The sequence below is a fragment of the Oncorhynchus nerka genome, linkage group LG25, assembly GCF_034236695.1.
Source record: "Oncorhynchus nerka isolate Pitt River linkage group LG25, Oner_Uvic_2.0, whole genome shotgun sequence".
Lineage (NCBI taxonomy): Eukaryota > Metazoa > Chordata > Actinopteri > Salmoniformes > Salmonidae > Oncorhynchus > Oncorhynchus nerka.
In genome coordinates this window covers 1891655-1913952 of record NC_088420.1, presented here as the reverse complement: position 1 = coordinate 1913952, position 22298 = coordinate 1891655, and the positions used below count along the sequence as shown (strand labels likewise).

Below are 22298 nucleotides of genomic sequence, written 5' to 3'. Positions count from 1 at the left end.
AATCAGTCATAGAGCCCATTGCCCTTTATGGTTGTGAGGTCTGGGGTCCGCTCACCAACCAAGACTTCACAAAATGGGACAAACACCAAATTGAGACTCTGCACGCAGAATTCTGCAAAAATATCCTCCGTGTACAACGTAGAACACCAAATAATGCATGCAGAGCAGAATTAGGCCGATACCCACTAATTATCAAAATCCAGAAAAGAGCCATTAAATTCTACAACCACCTAAAAGGAAGCGATTCACAAACCTTCCATAACAAAGCCATCACCTACAGAGAGATGAACCTGGAGAAGAGTCCCTAAGCAAGCTGGTCCTGGGGCTCTGTTCACAAACACAAACACACCCTACAGAGCCCCAGGACAACAGCACAATTAGACCCAACCAAATCATGAGAAAACAAAAAGATAATTACTTAACACATTGGAAAGAATTAACAAAAAAACAGAGCAAACTAGAATGCTATTTGGCCCTAAACAGAGAGTACACAGCGGCAGAATACCTGACCACTGTGACTGACCCAAAATTAAGGAAAGCTTTGACTATGTACAGACTCAGTGAGCATAGCCTTGCTATTGAGAAAGGCCGCCGTAGGCAGACATGGCTCTCAAGAGAAGACAGGCTATGTGCTCACTGCCCACAAAATGAGGTGGAAACTGAGCTGCACTTCCTAACCTCCTGCCCAATGTATGACCATATTAGAGATACATATTTCCCCCAGATCACACAGATCCACAAAGAATTTGAAAACAAATCCAATTTTGAAAAACTCCCATATCTACTGGGTGAAATTCCACAGTGTGCCATCACAGCAGCAAGATTTGTGACCTGTTGCCACGAGAAAAGGGCAACCAGTGAAGAACAAACACCATTGTAAATACAACCCATATTTATGCTTATTTATTTTATCTTGTGTTCTTTAACTATTTGTACATTGTATATATATATATATAATATGACATTTGTAATGTCTTTACTGTTTTGAAACTTCTGTATGTGTAATGTTTACTGTTCATTTTTGTTGTTTTTCACCTTATATATTCACTTTGTATGTTGTCTACCTCACTTGCTTTGGCAATGTTAACACATGTTTCCCATGCCAATAAAGCCCTTGAATTGAATTGAATTGAAATTGAATAGAGAATGTGGTGATGACATCACAGAGGACCAACCAATAATTGTTGTTGTTTTTCACTTTATATATTCACTTTGTATGTTGTCTACCTCACTTGCTTTGGCAATGTTAACACATGTTTCCCATGCCAATAAAGCCCTTGAATTGAATTGAATGGGGATAGTACCAGATATAATCATCAGGTTAGGAGGAGTACATGGGCCTCCTTCCAGACCCTGGGGATAGTACCAGATATAATCATCAGGTTAGGAGGAGTACATGGATCTCCTTCCAGACCCTGGGGATAGTACCAGATATAATCATCAGGTTAGGAGGAGTACATGGGCCTCCTTCCAGACCCTGGGGATAGTACCAGATATAATCATCAGGTTAGGAGGAGTACATGGGCCTCCTTCCAGACCCTGGGGATAGTACCAGATATAATCATCAGGTTAGGAGGAGTACATGGGCCGCCTCCTATACCTTGGGGATAGTACCAGATATAATCACATTTACATTACATTTAAGTCATTTAGCAGACGCTCTTATCCAGAGCGACTTACAAATTGGTGCATTCACCTTATGACCTCCAGTGGAACAGTAGTGCATCTAAATCTTTTCAGGGGGAGGGGGGGTGAGAGGGATTACTTTATCCTATCCTAGGTATTCCTTAAAGAGGTGGGGTTTCAGGTGTCTCCGGAAGGTGGTGATTGACTCCGCTGTCCTGGCGTCGTGAGGGAGTTTGTTCCACCATTGGGGGGCCAGAGCAGCGAACAGTTTTGACTGGGCTGAGCGGCAACTGTACTTCCTCAGTGGTAGGGAGGCGAGCAGGCCAGAGGTGGATGAACGCAGTGCCCTTGTTTGGGTGTAGGGCCTGATCAGAGCCTGGAGGTACTGAGGTGCCGTTCCCCTCACAGCTCCGTAGGCAAGCACCATGGTCTTGTAGCGGATGCGAGCTTCAACTGGAAGCCAGTGGAGGGAGCGGAGGAGCGGGGTGACGTGAGAGAACTTGGGAAGGTTGAACACCAGACGGGCTGCGGCGTTCTGGATGAGTTGTAGGGGTTTAATGGCACAGGCAGGGAGCCCAGCCAACAGCGAGTTGCAGTAATCCAGACGGGAGATGACAAGTGCCTGGATTAGGACCTGCGCCGCTTCCTGTGTGAGGCAGGGTCGTACTCTGCGGATGTTGTAGAGCATGAACCTACAGGAACGGGCCACCGCCTTGATGTTAGTTGAGAACGACAGGGTGTTGTCCAGGATCACGCCAAGGTTCTTAGCGCTCTGGGAGGAGGACACAATGGAGTTGTCAACCGTGATGGCGAGATCATGGAACGGGCAGTCCTTCCCGGGAGGAAGAGCAGCTCCGTCTTGCCGAGGTTCAGCTTGAGGTGGTGATCCGTCATCCACACGGATATGTCTGCCAGACATGCAGAGATGCGATTCGCCACCTGGTCATCAGAAGGGGAAAGGAGAAGATTAATTGTGTGTCGTCTGCATAGCAATGATAGGAGAGACCATGTGAGGTTATGACAGAGCCAAGTGACTTGGTGTATAGCGAGAATAGGAGAGGGCCTAGAACAGAGCCCTGGGGGACACCAGTGGTGAGAGCACGTGGTGTGGAGACGGATTCTCGCCACGCCACCTGGTAGGAGCGACCTGTCAGGTAGGACGCAATCAAGCGTGGGCCGCGCCGGAGATGCCCAACTCGGAGAGGGTGGAGAGGAGGATCTGATGGTTCACAGTATCGAAGGCAGCCGATAGGTCTAGAAGGATGAGAGCAGAGGAGAGAGAGTTAGCTTTAGCAGTGCGGAGCGCCTCCGTGATACAGAGAAGAGCAGTCTCAGTTGAATGACTAGTCTTGAAACCTGACTGATTTGGATCAAGAAGGTCATTCTGAGAGAGATAGCGGGAGAGCTGGCCAAGGACGGCACGTTCAAGAGTTTTGGAGAGAAAAGAAAGAAGGGATACTGGTCTGTAGTTGTTGACATCGGAGGGATCGAGTGTAGGTTTTTTCAGAAGGGGTGCAACTCTCGCTCTCTTGAAGACGGAAGGGACATAGCCAGCGGTCAGGGATGAGTTGATGAGCGAGGTGAGGTAAGGGAGGAGGTCTCCGGAAATGGTCTGGAGAAGAGAGGAGGGGATAGGGTCAAGCGGGCAGGTTGTAGGGGCGGCCGGCCGTCACAAGACGCGAGATTTCATCTGGAGAGAGAGGGAGAAAGAGGTCAGAGCACAGGGTAGGGCAGTGTGAGCAGAACCAGCGGTGTCGTTTGACTTAGCAAACGAGGATCGGATGTCGTCGACCTTCTTTTCAAAATGGTTGACGAAGTCATCTGCAGAGAGGAGGAGGGGGGGAGGGGAGGAGGATTCAGGAGGGAGGAGAAGGTTGCAAAGAGCTTCCTAGGGTTAGAGGCAGATGCTTGGAATTTAGAGTGGTAGAAAGTGGCTTTAGCAGCAGAGGGAGAAGAGGAAAATGTAGAGAGGAGGGAGTGAAAGGATGTCAGGTCCGCAGGGAGGCGAGTTTTCCTCCATTTCCGCTCGGCTGCCCGGAGCCCTGTTCTGTGAGCTCGCAATGAGTCGTCGAGCCACGGAGGCGGGAGGGGAGGACCGAGCCGGCCTGGAGGATAGGGGACATAGAGAGTCAAAGGATGCAGAAAGGGAGGAGAGGAGGGTTGAGGAGGCAGAATCAGGAGATAGGTTGGAGAAGGTTTGAGCAGAGGGAAGAGATGATAGGATGGAAGAGGAGAGAGTAGCGGGGAGAGAGAGCGAAGGTTGGGACGGCGCGATACCATCCGAGTAGGGGCAGTGTGGGAAGTGTTGGATGAGAGCGAGAGGGAAAAGGATACAAGGTAGTGGTCGGAGACTTGGAGGGGAGTTGCAACGAGGTTAGTGGAAGAACAGCATCTAGTAAAGATGAGGTCGAGCGTATTTCCTGCCTTGTGAGTAGGGGGAAGGTGAGAGGGTGAGGTCAAAAGAGGAGAGGAGTGGAAAGAAGGAGGCAGAGAGGAATGAGTCAAAGGTAGGCGTGGGGAGGTTAAAGTCGCACAGAACTGTGAGAGGTGAGCCGTCCTCAGGAAAGGAGCTTATCAAGGCATCAAGCTCATTGATGAACTCTCCGAGGGAACCTGGAGGGCGATAAATGATAAGGATGTTAAGCTTGAAAGGGCTGGTAACTGTGACAGCATGGAATTCAAAGGAGGCGATAGACAGATGGGTAAGGGGAGAAAGAGAGAATGACCACTTGGGAGAGATGAGGATCCCGGTGCCACCACCCCGCTGACCAGAAGCTCTCGGGGTGTGCGAGAACACGTGGGCAGACGAAGAGAGAGCAGTAGGAGTAGCAGTGTTGTCTGTGGTGATCCATGTTTCCGTCAGTGCCAAGAAGTCGAGGGACTGGAGGGAGACATAGGCGGAGATGAACTCTGCCTTGTTGGCCGCAGATCGGCAGTTCCAGAGGCTACCGGAGACCTGGAACTCCACGTGGGTCGTGCGCGCTGGGACCACCAGATTAGGGTGGCGCGACCACGCGGTGTGGAGCGTTTGTATGGTCTGTGCAGAGAGGAGAGAACAGGGATAGACAGACACATAGTTGACAGGCTACACAAGAGGCTATGCTAATGCAAAGGAGATTGGAATGACAAGTGGACTACACGTCACGAGTGTTCAGAGAGTTAAGCTTACGTAGCAAGAATCTTATTGACTAAAATGATTAAAATGATACAGTACTGCTGAAGTAGGCTAGCTGGCAGAGGCTGCGTTGTTGACTAAGTAGGCTAGTTGGCATTGGCTGCGTTGTTGACACTACACTAATCAAGTCGTTCCGTTGAGTGTAATAGTTTCTACTGTGCTGCTATTCGGGGCTAGCTGGCTAGCTAGCAGTGTTGATTACGTTACGTTGCGTTAAAAGAACGACAATAGCTGGCTAGCTAACCTAGGAAATCGCTCTAGACTACACAATTATCTTTGATACAAAGACGGCTATGTAGCTAGCTATGTAGCTAGCTACGATCAAACAAATCAAGCCGTTGTACTGTAATGAAATGAAATGAAAAATGTGATACTACCTGTGGAGCGAAGCGAAATGCGACCGGATTGTTGAGTGCAGAAGTTCTGTTCGGTAGACGTTGGCTAGCTGTTGGCTAGCTAGCAGAGTCTCCTATGTTAAGGACGACATAAAACTACACACTCTAAACTACACAATTATCTTGGGTACGAAGACAGCAAAGACAACTATGTAGCTAGCTAACACTACACTAATCAAGTCGTTCAGTTGAGTGTAATAGTTGTGCTGCTAATCGGTAGACGGTGGACTAGCTAACGGTGGACGTTAGCTAGCTGGCTAGCTGCAGGGCAGTGTAGACTGCGTTAGGACGACGAAATACGATAATTACGCAATTATCTATGATACAAAGACGGCTGTGTAGCTAGCTAAGAAGAAATTGCTAAGATTAGACAAATCAAACCGTTGTACTATAATGAAATGTAATGAAATGTAATACTACCTGCGGACCGAGTGCAGATGCGACCGCTCGCTCCAACCCGGAAGTGCATCAACGTAATTTTATCACGACAGGCTTGAGAGAAACAGTAGTTTAATTGACCCTGGACAGTCAATCGACTCTTCCCTCTGTCAGCCTCCAGCTGACTCGATAGTTAACCCGTCAACATTTTAGTGAATCTTTTTTTTAGATTTCAACCATTTCCTGTCTGTGATGTGCTAGATGCCTTGCTTAAGATTGACGTAAAAAATTACTCCACTCGGGCTGATATGCTTGATTAATTGGGCCTCCTTCCAGACCCTGGGGATAGTACCAGATATAATCATCAGGTTAGGAGGAGTACATGGATCTCCTTCCAGACCCTGGGGATAGTACCAGATATAATCATCAGGTTAGGAGGAGTACATGGGCCTCCTTCCAGACCCTGGGGATAGTACCAGATATAATCATCAGGTTAGGAGGAGTACATGGGCCTCCTTCCAGACCCTGGGGATAGTACCAGATATAATCATCAGGTTAGGTGGAGTACATGGACCTCCTTCCAGACCCGGGGGATAGTACCAGATATAATCATCAGGTTCGGAGGAGTACATGGGCCTCCTTCCAGACCCTGGGGATAGTACCAGATATAATCATCAGGTTAGGAGGAGTACATGGGCCTCCTTCTATACCTTGGGGATAGTACCAGATATAATCATCAGGTTAGGAGGAGTACATGGGCCTCCTTCTATACCTTGGGGATAGTACCAGATATAATCATCAGGTTAGGAGGAGTACATGGGCCTCCTTCTATACCTTGGGGATAGTACCAGATATAATCATCAGGTTAGGAGGAGTACATGGGCCAGCAGCAGAAATTAATCAAGCATATCAGCCCGAGTGGAGTAATTTTTTACGTCAATCTTAAGCAAGGCATCTAGCACATCACAGACAGGAAATGGTTGAAATCTAAAAAAAAGATTCACTAAAATGTTGACGGGTTAACTATCGAGTCAGCTGGAGGCTGACAGAGGGAAGAGTCGATTGACTGTCCAGGGTCAATTAAACTACTGTTTCTCTCAAGCCTGTCGTGATAAAATTATGATTAAAAGCTTCACTTATCCCATTCTTCTCAGTTATGTTGCCAGAGCCAGACAGAACTTGCTTAGGCAGGGGAAGAAGAGGAATGTGTAAGCTTGGAGGCATTCGATTGACTTACCAGGGTCAATTAAAACCAACGTTTCTGTCAAATGAAAAGCCGAGATGAAATGATTGAAAGCATCACTTATCCCATTCTTCTTCGTTAAGATACCAGAGGCGAGATAGTACATCTGTTTCTCAATTGTCTGAATGTTTTCCAGTCCACTACTGAATGTTTTCCAGTCCACTACAGAATGTTGTCCAGTCCACTACAGAATGTTTTCCAGTCCACTACTGAATGTTTTCCAGTCCACTACTGAATGTTTTCCAGTCCACTACTGAATGTTTTCCAGTCCACTACTGAATGTTTTCCAGTCCACGACAGAATGTTTTCCAGTCCACGACAGAATGTTTTCCAGTCCACGACAGAATGTTTTCCAGTCCACTACTGAATGTTTTCCAGTCCACTACTGAATGTTTTCCAGTCCACTACTGAATGTTTTCCAGTCCACTACTGAATGTTTTCCAGTCCACTACTGAATGTTTTCCAGTCCACTACTGAATGTTTTCCAGTCCACTACTGAATGTTTTCCAGTCCACTACTGAATGTTTTCCAGTCCACTACTGAATGTTTTCCAGTCCACTACCAGTCCACTACTGAATGTTTTCCAGTCCACTACTGAATGTTTTCCAGTCCACTACTGAATGTTTTCCAGTCCACTACTGAATGTTTTCCAGTCCACTACTGAATGTTTTCCAGTCCACTACTGAATGTTTTCCAGTCCACTACTGAATGTTTCCAGTCCACTACTGAATGTTTTCCAGTCCACTACTGAATGTTTTCCAGTCCACTACTGAATGTTTTCCAGTCCACTACTGAATGTTGTCCAGTCCACTACTGAATGTTTTCCAGTCCACTACTGAATGTTTTCCAGTCCACTACTGAATGTTTTCCAGTCCACTACTGAATGTTTTCCAGTCCACTACTGAATGTTTTCCAGTCCACTACAGAATGTTGTCCAGTCCACTACTGAATGTTTTCCAGTCCACTACTGAATGTTTTCCAGTCCACTACTGAATGTTTTCCAGTCCACTACTGAATGTTTTCCAGTCCACTACTGAATGTTGTCCAGTCCACTTCTGAATGTTTTCCAGTCCACTACTGAATGTTTTCCAGTCCACTACTGAATGTTTTCCAGTCCACTACTGAATGTTTTCCAGTCCACTACTGAATGATTTCCAGTCCACTACTGAATGTTTTCCAGTCCACTACTGAATGTTTTCCAGTCCACTACTGAATGTTTTCCAGTCCACTACTGAATGTTTTCCAGTCCACTACAGAATGTTGTCCAGTCCACTACTGAATGTTTTCCAGTCCACTACTGAATGTTTTCCAGTCCACTACTGAATGTTTTCCAGTCCACTACTGAATGTTTTCCAGTCCACTACAGAATGTTTTCCAGTCCACTACAGTCAGTTCTCCTTGCTTTAGGCCCAGGCCCTGATTTCTCATCTGTTTGAGTTTAATGATGGAAATAGTTTCAAAATAAAAGTCCTATTAGTTGTTGAAGATGTATTGTTGTATTGCTGAAGCTGCGTTACCTTTTTTGCGATGCAGAGAGTACGAAGACCATCAGCAGCATAGAGGTTCAGGTAATTCTGGGTCTTGTATAGGATCTTTCTTTGCCGTTTCCCTTTGGAATCATCTGAAAAGTGAAAGATGAATGAATTAAACAAATGGAAGTTTGCATTAACATCAACTCCCTTTAATGTATCTGGCAGGAAAGTTACTTCACACATCATCACCAAACATTTAGGAAACTTCTAAAGTGCTATTCAGTAACAGTTTCCTCTATAACGTCACCACAACCAGTCCACACGCTGCTTCTGACTCAGCCCTGAGAGTCTGGTTTCAACTGAGACTATTCATTTCGCTGTAATTAGAGTCATTCCCTCCCTGTTCAATCGAGGCTCTGGCATCCAGAAGTTTCAGTGGTATGACAACATTTCTTCTTGTCCATTTGGTCAAGTCAAAATATGATAGCTTTGCTACAGTGAACCTATTGTCGACTTAGCTTGGTCCCAGATCTGTCTGTGCTGTCTATAGTGCTTTGCTACAGTGAACCTATTGTCGACTTAGCTTGGTCCCAGATCTGTTGTCCTGTCTATAGTGCTTTCTACAGTGAACCTATTGTCGACTTAGCTTGGTCCCAGATCTGTTTGTACTGTCTATAGTGCTTTCTGTAAGTGGCCAAATATAAAAGTAGCCAGCCAGGGAGTTCTGGGATGTGGGAGTCCGGTGGGGACATGCTCCTGAAATAGTTTGTGCAGAACGACCTCCTCTGGTACATTCTAACGCCTTGATTTCATCTGAAATACACAAGCTAAATGATTGAATACTTTAACGACTTTATCAGATTGGTAAAATGAGGTAAGAAGACAATTGAAATAAGTGAAAAGGTATGAATTCAGTGTGTTAGTTTGTTTTGGAATATTGTTGTGGCCATTATGATCAGGACAACTTTCTGAGTTAAAGAACATTAAAATATATTTTTAACATTAAATCTTAAGATTAAATTCATATTTACAGTGTTACTGCAAGGAATGAATTGCCAAGTATGACATTAGCATTTATAATATAAAATCGGTTTTCTTTTATAATGACGGGAGCCTGACGGGAGCCTCACGAGAGCTTGACGGGAGCCTGACGGGAGCCTGACGGGAGCCTCACGAGAGCTTGACGGGAGCCTGACGGGAGCCTGACGGGACCCTCACAGGAGGCTGCCAACCTCACCTTTTTCTGACTTAATGATCCAATGGGTTTTTTCAGCACTGACCAAATTTCAGGTCTGCTGAGCAGAAACTTGGACGTTCTCTGCAACTTCCGTCGCGAGGCAGTTAAAACTAACAGTGGCCAACTAGGCTTCTGTGGTTATCTGATCATAATGTAGAACTATAAGAGTGGCTTACCATCATACCACCTTCACATGGAAATAGCTATTCTATGAAACAGCCAATAGTTATTCTATGAAACAGCCAATAGTTATTCTATGAAACAGCCAATAGTTATTCTATGAAACAGCCAATAGTTATTCTATGAAACAGCCAATAGTTATTCTATGAAACAGCCAATAGTTATTCTATGAAACAGCCAATAGTTATTCTATGAAACAGCCAATAGTTATTCTATAAACAGCCAATAGTTATACTATGAAACAGCCAATAGTTATTCTATGAAACAGCCAATAGTTATTCTATGAAACAGCCAATAGTTATTCTATGAAACAGCCAATAGTTATTCTATGAAACAGCCAATAGTTATTCTATGAAACAGCCAATAGTGGTTGACATTCCATTGATTGGGAGACTCATAGTATGAATGCATAGTTATTGTATACATTATATATATATATATATTGATGTTTTGTTTTGTATGACACAAATATATGGTGGCCTCTGCTTATTGGCTGCTTATTCAAGTTTTTTACTGGGGGGGGCTCAGTAGCTCAGTCTTGGTCTCTACTTACTGTTAAGAGTTATATTAAAATAAATTACACAATGTGGAATTTCTAAATGTGGTTATGTATCAACAGTCCCTTAATAAGCCCATTGTCAGCCACAAAGGTTTAGATTGGTAAATCAGTCTAGTGGCCAGCTATCTAAACCTAGTAGTTTAGCATGGTCAAACTAATGATCCCATTGACCATTAGTTATATACTGAACAAAAAAATAAAAATATAGAAACGCAAGGGGCTGAGGCACAGGGTAGGACTATTCAGAGCTGGGCTGGGATCTGAGGCACAGGGTAGGACTATTCAGGGCTGGGCTGGGAGCTGAGGCATTCAGAGCTGGGCTGGGGGCCTATTCAGAGCTGGGCTGGGGGCTGAGGGGCACAGGGTAGACCTATTCAGAACTGGGCTGAGGGATGAGAGGCCTATTCAGAGCTGGGCTGGGAGCTGGAGAACTGGGCTGAGGCACAGGCTGGGCTGAGACCTATTCAGAGCTGGGTTGGGGGCCTATTCAGAGCTGGGCTGGGGGCCTATTCAGAGCTGGGTTGGGGGCCAATTCAGGGGGGCTGAGGGGCTATTCAGAGCTGGGTTGGGGGTTGGGGGGCCTATTCAGAGCTGGGTTGGGGGGGCCTATTCAGAGCTGGGCTGAGGGCTGAGGGGCCTATTCAGAGCTGGGCTGGGGGCTGGGGGCCTATTCAGAGCTGGGTTGGGGGCTGAGGCACAGGGTTCAGAGCTGGGCTGAGGGGCGGAGGGGCCTATTCAGAGCTGGGCTGGGGGCCTATTCAGAGCTGGTTTGCTGTTTGGGGTTTTAGGCCTGTATTCAGAGCTGGGATTTGGGGGGGGCTGGGGGGGCCTATTCAGAGCTGGGCTGAGGGCTGAGGGGCCTATTCAGAGCTGGGTTGGGGGCTGGGGGGCCTATTCAGAGCTGGGTTGGGGGATCAGTAAAAGCCTTGGGGGGCCTATTCAGAGCTGGCATATTCAGAATGGGTTGGGGCATCCCGGGTTGGGGGCTGGCATTCAGGCTGATGAGGGCCTATTCAGAGCTGGGCTGAGTCAGAGCTGGGCCCAAATCATGGGTTGATGAGAGCTGGGTTGGGGGCCTATTCAGTCAGCCCCAAAGCTGGTTGATGAGGGCCTATTCAGAGCTGGGTTGGGGGCTGCATATAAATGTGAAGCATCCCGTTGGCATTTCCAGTCACCCCCAAATATGGTGATGAGAGGAAGCCATTTCCAGTCACCCCCAAATATGGTGATGAGAGGAAGCCAAGTGGCTGGCCATTGGGAAAGATTGATTTTGGCCGACATTCTGCAAATGTTCTCATCTATCAAACATTTAATCTCAACACAGTTCTCTCTTACCAAATCTTGAATCGGTTACGACCGGAGTGAACCAAGTTTTGTAGAGTGCAAGGGGCAAATTGAGTTATTGCACACGGGCACTTCGGGGAGTACGCATTCCCTAACGGAAATATGCGAATACGTGCCATAACGAACCAATAGGATCTCGCCAGCTCCTTTCTGCCCACCTCCTGGTTTATTCTGCTCCCATTGGAAACAACAGGCTGTAGTTCATCTTGGGTTAGATATTAAAAAAATATTTGACACTATTCAGTGGAGCTGGGCTAGGGTGAGATGGAGAACTCTGTCCCAAAAGACGTGCCTCACTCTATAAACTAAACTACAAAATGGTCCCACACATCCTGAATTGTCACTTAGTAAAAAGCCTGTGAGATTGGCTACAGAGGACCGTTCAAATGATGGACGTTCAGTACGCTCTAACACCATGGTTGTGTTCCAAATGGCAACCCCTTATGGGCCCTGGTCAAAAAGTAAAGAACTATTTAGGGAATAGGGTGCCATTTGGGACTGGAAAAAAAATCAATATCATCGTTCACAAATGAATCCAGGATTGTTTCAGAGTAACTGAGTAAAGATGCCAGAATAAAAAAGCACCACTTTCTCTTGATTTACGGCGGTTACCAAGGTGATACAATGATAACTTTCTACTACAGTTCAACCTGCCTTCATTAACGAAGAGCATTCACACAGGTCCAATACTGAATACATTATTGCAGGGTAAGGACAAAGTTTTTGATTCATCACAGAAACCCTGTTGCATTTACTGGCAGGGTCACACTGAATGGGGTACCATGTCTTAAAAAGCCTGTCACAACTGCTCACTGAATACTGACTTGCTAAGCAATCATGGACAGGTGTCTAGTGACGGTGTGTACACAGAATTAGTGAAAAAGTGCCTCTGTAAACTCTTTCATTCTCTATATCAGGAATAAACCTGTTCCTGGCTGACTCATTCTCTATATCAGGAATAAACCTGTGTGTGCCCTATATCAGAAATAAACCTGCTGGGCCTCATCCCTTAAACCTGGGGCCTCATTTTTAGAATAAACCTGCTGGGCTCATTCCCTATATCATTAAACCTGCTGGGCCTCATTCTCTACAACAGCCAGGAATAAACCTGTTGGGCCTCATTCAGGAATAAACCTGCTGGGCCTCATTCTCAGGAATAAACCTGTTGGGCCTCATTCTCTATATCAGGAATAAACCTGTTGGGCCTCATTCTCTATATCAGGAATAAACCTGTTGGGCCTCATTCTCTATATCAGGAATAAACCTGTTGGGCCTCATTCTCTATATCAGGAATAAACCTGTTGGGCCTCATTCTCAGGAATAAACCTGCTGGGCCTCATTCTCAGAAATAAACCTGTTGGGCCTCATCCTCTATATCAGGAAGGAACCTGTTGGGCCTCATCCCATTCTATATCAGGAAGGAATTCTCCAATAAACCTGCGGGCCTCATCCCAGAAATAAACCTATATTAGGAAGGAACCTATTGGGCCTCATCCATTCTCTATATCAGGAATAAACCTGCTGGGCCTATATCAGGAAGGAACCAGGCGGGCCTCATCCCCTTTATCAGGAAGGAACCAGGCAGGCCTCATCCCCTATATCAGGAAGGAACCAGGCAGGCCTCATCCCCTATATCAGGAAGGAACCAGGCAGGCCTCATCCCCTATATCAGGAAGGAACAAGGTGGGTCTCATCCCCTATATCAGGAAGGAACCAGGCAGGCCTCATCCCCTATATCAGGAAGGAACCTATTGGGCCTCATCCCCTATATCAGGAAGGAACCAGGCGGGCCTCATCCCCTATATCAGGAAGGAACCAGGCAGGCCTCATCCCCTATATCAGGAAGGAACAAGGCGGGTCTCATCCCCTATATCTGCAAGGAACCAGGCGGGCCTCATCCCCTATATCTGCAAGGAACCAGGAGGGCCTCATCCCCTATATCAGGAATGAACCTGTTGGTTCATTGAATATCCCTTTGACCATGGTGAAGTTATTAATTACACTTTGGATGGTGTATCAATAAACCCAGTCATTACAAAAATACAGGTGTCCTTCCTAACTCAGTTGCCGGAGAAGAAGGAAACTGTTCAGGGATTTCACCATTTGGCGAATGGTGACTTTTAAAACTGTCACAGAGTTTACTGGCTGTGAAAAGAGAAAACTGAGGATGGATCAACAACATTGTAGTTACTCCACTCTGTCAATAACCTAATTGACAGAGTGAAAAGTAGTAAGCCTGTACAGAATAAAAATATTCCAAAACATGCATCCTGTTTGCAACAAGGCACTAAAGTAATAATGCAAAATACAGTTGAAGTCGGAAGTTTACATACATCTTAGCCAAATACATTTAAACTCAGTTTTTCACAATTCCTGACATTTAATCCTAGTAAAAATGTTCCGTCTTAGGTCCGTTAAGATCACCACTATTTTAAGAAAGGTGAAAGGTCAGAATAATAGTAGAAATAATTATTTATTTCATCTTTTATTTCTTTATCACATTCCCAGTGGGTCAGAAGTTGACATACACTCAATTTAGTATTTGGTAGAATTGACTTTAAATTGTTTAACTTGGGTCAAACATTTCGGGTAGCCTTCCACAAGCTTCCCACAATAAGTTGAATTTTGGCCCATTCCTCCTGACAGAACTGGTGTAACTGAGTCAGGTTTGTAAGCCTCCTTACTCGCACATGCTTTTTCAGTTCTACTCACAAACTTTCAATAGGATTGAGGTCAGGGCTTTGTGAGGGCCACTCCAAAACCTTGACTTTGTTGTCCTTTAGCCATTTTTCCACAACTTTGGAAGTATGCTTGGGGTCAGTGTCCATTTGGAAGACCCATTTGCAACCAAGCTTTAACTTCTTGACTGATGTCTTGAGATGTTGCTTCAATATATCCACATAACTTTCCTTCCTCAAGATGCCATCTATTTTGTGAAGTGTAACAGGTTCTCCTGAAGCAGAGGACCCCCACAACATGATGCTGCCATCCTCGTGCTTCAAGGTTGGGATGGTGTTCTTCAGCTTGCAAGCATCTCCCTTTTTCCTCCAAACATAACGATGGTAATTATGGCCAAACAGTTCTATTTTTGTTTCATCAGACCAGAGGGCATTTCTCCAAAAAGTATGATCTTTGTCCCCATGTGCAGTTTGCAAACCGTAGTCTGGCTTTTTTTGTGGTTTTGGAGCAGTGGCTTCCTTGCTGTGCAGCCTTTCATGTTATGTCGATATAGGACTCGTTTTACTGTGGATATAGATACTTTTGTACCCGTTTCCTCCAGCATCTTCACAAGGTCTTTTGCTGCTGTTCTGGGATTGATTTGCACTTTTCGCACCAAAGTACGTTCATCTCTATGAGACAGAACGCGTCTCCTTCCTGAGCAGTATGACGGCTGCGTGTTTGTACAGATGAACGTGGTACCTTCAGGCGTTTTTATATTGCTCTCAAGGATGAACCACACCTGTGGAGGTCTACAATTTTTTCCAGAGGTCTTGGCCGATTTCTTTTGATTTCCCCATGATGTCAAGCAAAGAGGCACTGAGTTTGAAGGTAGGCCTTGAAATACATCCACAGGTACACCTCCAATTGACTCAAATGATGTCAGAAGCTTCTAAAGCCATGACATTTTTTTCTGGAATTTTCCAAGCTATTTAAAGGCACAGTCAAACATAGTGTATGTAAACTTCTGACCCACTGGAATTGTGATAGTGAATTATAAGGGAAATAATCTGTCTGTAAACAATTGTTGGAAAAATTACTTGTGTAAAGTAGATGTCCTTACCGACTTGCCAAAACTATAGTTTATTAACTTATTGGTGACATGGGGGCAGTATTGAGTAGCTTGGATGAATAAGGTGCCCAGTGTAAACTGCCTGCTACTCTGATCCAGATGCTAATATATGCATATTATTAGTAGTATTGGATAGAGAACACTCTGAAGTTTCTAAAACTGTTTGAATGATGTCTGTGAGTATAACAGAACTCATATGGCAGGCAAAAACCTGAGAAAAATCCACCAGGAAGTGGGAAATCTGAGGCTTGTATTTTTTTTTTTTTTTTTTAACTCAGCCCCTATTGTAGATACAGTGGGATATTGCTTATGTTGCACTTCCTAAGGCTTCCACTAGATGTCAACAGTCTTTAGAAACTTGTTTGAGGATTCTACTATAAAGGAGGGGCTCATGAGAGCTGTTTGAGACAGTGGTCTGGCAGAGTGCCTTGGGCCCATGATGCGCGGTCACGAGAGAGTTAGCTCTCGTTCCATTGCTTTTCTACAGACAATGGAATTCTCCGGTTGGAACATTATTGAAGATTTATGTTAAAAACATCCTAAAGATTGATTCTCTACTTAGTTTGGCATGTTTCTACAACCTGTAATATAACTTTTTGAACTTTTCGTCCAACGTTGGCTGGACCTGAACGCGTGTTTTGGATTTATTTACCAAATGCCCGAACAAAAGAGGCTATTTGGACATAAATGATGGACATTATCGAACAAATCAAACATTTATGGTGGAACTGAGATTCCTGGGAGTGCATTCTGATGAAGATCATCAAAGGTAAGTGAATATTTATAATGCTATTTCTGAGTAATGTTGACTTACCCAATATGGAGGGTATCTTTTTGTCTGCTTTGTTGTCTAAAGGCTGTACTCAGATTAATGCATGGTTTGCTTTTTCTGTAACTTGATGTGGCTCTCTGCAAAATCAATGTTTTAGAACTACTGAACGTAACGCGCCAATGTAAAATTAGATTTTTTGATATAAATATGCACTTTAGCGAACAAAACATACATGTATTGTGTAACATGAAGTCCTATGAGTGTCATCCGATGAAGATCATCAAAGGTTAGTGATTCATTTTATTTCTATTTCTGCTTTTTGTGACTCCTCTCTTTAGCTGTAAAAATGGCTGGGTTTTTCTGTGAGTTGGTGGTGACCTAACATAATCGTTTGTGGTGCTTTCACTGTAAATCATTTTTGAAATCAGACACTGTGGCTGGATTAACGAGAAGTTTATCTTGAGGAATTGTAATTATGAGATTTTTGCTGTTTTGAATTTGGCGCCCTGCACTTTCACTGGCTGTTGGCGTCCCACATATCGCAGGGAGGTTAACAAGAAATTTGTGGAGTGGTTGAAAAACGAGTTTTAATGACTCCAACCTAAGTGCATATAAACTTGTTCAGTGGGAGATGAATTCACCTTTCAGCAGGACAAAAACCTAAAACACAAGGCCAAATCTACACTGGAGTTGCTAAACAAGAAGACAGTGAATGTTCCTGAGTGGCCGAGCTACAGTTTTGATTTAAATCTACGGCAAGACTTTACAATGGTTGCCTAGCAATGATCGGCAACCAATATGACAGAGCAAGAATACGTTTTGGAAAGAATAATGCTCAAATATTGTACAATCCAGGTGTGCAAAACTCTTAAGTGACTTACCCAGAAAGACAGCTGTAATCGCTACCAAAGATGCTTCTACAAAGTATTGACTCAGGTGTGTGAATACTTAAATATTCTATTCTAGGTCCTCCTACCTGTAGATGGCAGTGTGATGAGGTCCATGATGACAGAGTCAGCTCCTTTAGTGTAGACGGTGATCTGATCTGTTAGCGGGTGTCTCACCACCACAGACATCCTCTTCCTGGTGGAGTCAAACCCCAGAGTGTGGAGCAGCTCAAAGCTTAGCTTCCCCAGGTCAGGTAGCTCCACCGTCACCTGATCAGGTAGCCGGCCAACCAGAGAACACTTGTAGGCACGCGCCGCATACACCAGGGCAGCCTCGTCAGGTGACTCTGCCTCGTAGCGGAGCTCTCCTTCCTCTAGTGCCCCGGGCTCTCCCTCGGTAGTGTGAGGAGGGACGGGGGAGAAGGCATGTTCCAAACCCACCGGACCTCCAAGGTGATGCTCCTCATCTAATTTAGTCAGGGTGCTCTCGGCGGAGGGGGAGGAGAGGACACTGGAACAATCGCGGTGGGAGGAGCGGTTGAGGCTGGAAGAGCTGCTGCTGTTGGAGTTGGAGGTGAGACGGCTGGAGGTAAAGCGCTTGATAAAGTCCTCGATAGTCTTCACTGGGGACTTTAGCCCAAACCTCATCCGCACCTGAGAGAGAGGGATAGAGGGTTGGAAACATTAGCCCAAACCTCATCCGCACCTGAGACAGAGGGACAGAGGGTTGGAAACATTAGCCCAAACCTCATCCGCACCTGAGAGAGAGGGACAGAGGGTTGGAAACATTAGCCCAAACCTCATCCGCACCTGAGACAGAGGGTTGGAAACATTAGCCCAAACCTCATCCGTACCTGAGAGAGAGGGATAGAGGGTTGGAAACATTAGCCCAAACCTCATCCGCACCTGAGACAGAGGGACAGAGGGTTGGAAACATTAGCCCAAACCTCATCCGCACCTGGGACAGAGGGTTGGAAACATTAGCCCAAACCTCATCCGCACCTGGGACAGAGGGTTGGAAACATTAGCCCAAACCTCATCCGCACCTGGGACAGAGGGTTGGAAACATTAGCCCAAACCTCATCCGCACCTGAGACAGAGGGTTGGAAACATTAGCCCAAACCTCATCCGCACCTGAGACAGAGGGACAGAGAGAGGGTTGGAAACATTAGCCCAAACCTCATCCGCACCTGAGACAGAGGGACAGAGGGTTGGAAACATTAGCCCAAATCTCATCCGCACCTGAGACAGAGGGACAGAGGGTTGGAAACATTAGCCCAAACCTCATCCGCACCTGAGACAGAGGGTTGGAAACATTAGCCCAAACCTCATCCGCACCTGAGACAGAGAGACAGAGGGACAGAGGGTTGGAAACATTAGCCCAAACCTCATCCGCACCTGAGAGAGAGGGACAGAGAGTTGGAAACATTAGCTCAAATCTCATCCACACCGGAGGGAGGGAGACAGAGGGAGAGAGACATGTCCCCCTCTCCACTATCCGTCTCCCTCGGGTGCTGAGGGACAGCACCAGGCATCTGGCCACAGATAAGGCCAACTCTTAGGCATACAGTCTGGCATAAAACCCTGATGGCCTGGCTGAGGCTCAAGGGCATTGTGTGAATAAGACCGTTACTAAAGGACAAGGGAAACAAACGAGAAACAGTAGGAAAGTGAAATGGCTCTAGATCTAAGATGTGACCATTCTACATCTCCATGACTAGATGTGACTATTCTACATCTCCATGTCTAGATGTGACTATTCTACATCTCCATGACTAGATGTGACTATTCTACATCTCCATGTCTAGATGTGACTATTCTACATCTCCATGACTAGATGTGACTATTCTACATCTCCATGTCTAAATGTGACTATTCTACATCTCCATGACTAGATGTGACCATTCTACATCTCCATGTCTAGATGTGACTATTCTACATCTCCATGACTAGATGTGACTATTCTACATCTCCATGTCTAGATGTGACTATTCTACATCTCCATGTCTAGATGTGACTATTCTACATCTCCATGACTAGATGTGACTATTCTACATCTCCATGTCTAGATGTGACTATTCTACATCTCCATGACTAGATGTGACTATTCTACATCTCCATGTCTAGATGTGACTATTCTACATCTCCATGTCTAGATATGACTATTCTACATCTCCATGACTAGATGTGATCTATAGCACTGTAGAGCCCTGCAAACGTGGATCTATAGCACTGTAGAGCCCTGCAAACGTGGATCTATATCACTGTAGAGCCCTGCAAACGTGGATCTATATCACTGTAGAGCCCTGCAAACGTGGATCTATATCACTGTAGAGCCCTGCAAACATGGATCTATATCACTGTAGAGCCCTGCAAACGTGGATCTATAGCACTGTAGAGCCCTGCAAACGTGGATCTATATCACTGTAGAGCCCTGCAAACATGGATCTATAGCACTGTAGAGCCCTGCAAACATGGATCTATATCACTGTAGAGCCCTGCAAACGTGGATCTATAGCACTGTAGAGCCCTGCAAACGTGGATCTATAGCACTGTAGAGCCCTGCAAACATGGATCTATAGCACTGTAGAGCCCTGCAAACGTGGATCTATATCACTGTAGAGCCCTGCAAACGTGGATCTATAGCACTGTAGAGCCCTGCAAACGTGGATCTATAGCACTGTAGAGCCCTGCAAACGTGGATCTATAGCACTGTAGAGCCCTGCAAACGGCTGGTGAAAGACATTCTTACCCACCAATACCTAAATCTACCCGCGGGTGGCGCTATGGAACGCTTTCAACACCTTGTAAGAGTCTTATGCCCCCACGAATTGAGGCTGTTCTAAAAAGGCAAAAGGGGGATGCAACTCAATATCAGCAAGGTGTTCCTAATGTTTTGTACACTCAGTGCCTACCTTCTGCCGTGGCTGATTGGGTGATGACACCACCACTGTGTTACAGATGGTGAGGGCGATGAAGAAGTCGATGATGTCCGTGAGGTCAGAGGGCAGCTGAGAGAGGGACTGGCTGTGGAACCTCTTGAAGGTCATCTGGCTGCTGCAGTGGTTGACCTTCTCCAGGAGCTGAGGGTCAGGGGTGATGTCTTTCTCCTGTTGAAGAGAGAGAGTAGGTTCAGAAGAATGTTTTTTGGTCATTTTCAGGTCATGAAATTTTGTATTTTTTTGCATTTAACCCACCATGAGAAACCTACACACAGAAACATAGCCAGGATCAGCTATGTCTTCTTCAAGGGAACAACGGAAGAAAAAGCATCTAGGATAATTAGATTCCCACCAGATTTGACTCGTCTGACTTGTAACAAACTGCCCTCTCCAACACGCTGCCGCCCTCTCCAACACGCTGCCCCCTCCAACACGCTGCCGCCCTCTCCAACATGCTGCCCTCTCCAACATGCTGCCCTCTCCAACACGCTGCTGCCCTCTCCATCATGCCGCCCTCTCCAACATGCTGCCCTCTCCAACACGCTGCCGCCCTCTCCAACATGCTGTCCTCTCCAACACGCTGCTGCCCTCTCCAACACGCTGCTGCCCTCTCCAACATGCTGCCCTCTCCATCACGCTGCTGCCCTCTCCAACACGCTGTTGCCCTCTCCAACACGCTGCTGCCCTCTCCAACACGCTGCTGCCCTCTCCATCATGCCGCCCTCTCCAACACGCTGCCCCCTCCAACACGCTGCTGCCCTCTCCAACATGCTGCCCTCTCCAACACGCTGCCGCCCTCTCCAACACGCTGCCGCCCTCTCCAACACGCTGCCCTCTCCAACACGCTGCTGCCCTCTCCAACACGCTGCTGCCCTCTCCAACACGCTGCTGCCCTCTCCAACACGCTGCTGCCCTCTCCAACACGCTGCTGCCCTCTCCAACACGCTGCTGCCCTCTCCATCACGCTGCTGCCCTCTCCATCACGCTGCTGCCCTCTCCATCATGCTGCCCTCTCCAACACGCTGCTGCCCTCTCCAACACGCTGCTGCCCTCTCCAACACGCTGCTGCCCTCTCCATCATGCTGCCCTCTCCATCATGCTGCCCTCTCCAACACGCTGCTGCCCTCTCCAACACGCTGCTGCCCTCTCCATCATGCTGCCCTCTCCAACACGCTGCTGCCCTCTCCAACATGCTGCTGCCCTCTCCATCACGCTGCTGCCCTCTCCAACACGCTGCTGCCCTCTCCAACACGCTGCTGCCCTCTCCATCATGCTGCCCTCTCCAACACGCTGCCCTCTCCATCATGCTGCCCTCTCCATCATGCTGCCCTCTCCATCATGCTGCCTTCTCCAACATGCTGCCCTCTCCATCATGCTGCTGCCCTCTCCATCACGCTGCCCTCTCCATCATGCTGCCCTCTCCAACACGCTGCCGCCCTCTCCAACACGCTGCCCTCTCCAACACGCTGCTGCCCTCTCCAACACGCTGCTGCCCTCTCCATCACGCTGCTGCCCTCTCCAACACGCTGCTGCCCTCTCCAACACGCTGCTGCCCTCTCCAACACGCTGCTGCCCTCTCCATCATGCTGCCCTCTCCAACACGCTGCCCTCTCCATCATGCTGCCCTCTCCATCATGCTGCCCTCTCCATCATGCTGCCCTCTCCATCATGCTGCCCTCTCCAACATGCTGCCCTCTCCATCATGCTGCTGCCCTCTCCATCACGCTGCCCTCTCCATCATGCTGCCCTCTCCAACACGCTGCCGCCCTCTCCAACACGCTGCCCTCTCCAACACGCTGCCCTCTCCAACACGCTGCCCTCTCCATCACGCTGCCCTCTCCAACACGCTGCCGCACTCTCCAATACGCTGCCCTCTCCAACACGCTGCCGCACTCTCCAATACGCTGCCGCCCTCTCCAACATGCCGCCCTCTCCAACATGCTGCCCTCTCCATCATGCTGCCCTCTCCATCATGCTGCCCTCTCCATCATGCTGCCCTCTCCATCATGCCGTCCTCTCCAACATGCTGCCCTCTCCATCATGCTGCCCTCTCCATCATGCCGCCCTCTCCATCATGCCGCCCTCTCCAACCTCTTGGCTACCTGCTGTCCTCCGGTTATACTGTAGATCCCCTCAAACTCAACTATGGACCTTCCAAGCCAGTTCCACTGCTTCTCACCCCCCCCCCCCATTCTTCCCTCTATTCAGGGACTGATTTAGACCTGGGACACCAGGTGAGTGCAATAAATGGTCAGGTAAAAAAAACAACTCTGAACCTCGTAGAGTAAGTTGGAATTC

General features: G+C 46.9%; 1 protein-coding gene across 1 annotated transcript in view; it reads right to left on the bottom strand.

The window, feature by feature from the left end:
* Positions 1-22298, bottom strand: part of atp10a (ATPase phospholipid transporting 10A) — a 165255-nt gene that overhangs the window by 61167 nt on the left and 81790 nt on the right. The window contains exons 9-11 of the mRNA XM_065009979.1: positions 19974-20168; positions 17148-17712; positions 8335-8438 (exon numbers count right to left, since the gene is read on the bottom strand). Coding sequence (XP_064866051.1) covers positions 8335-8438; positions 17148-17712; positions 19974-20168 — 864 coding nt within the window. The remainder of the gene's footprint in view (positions 1-8334; positions 8439-17147; positions 17713-19973; positions 20169-22298) is intronic.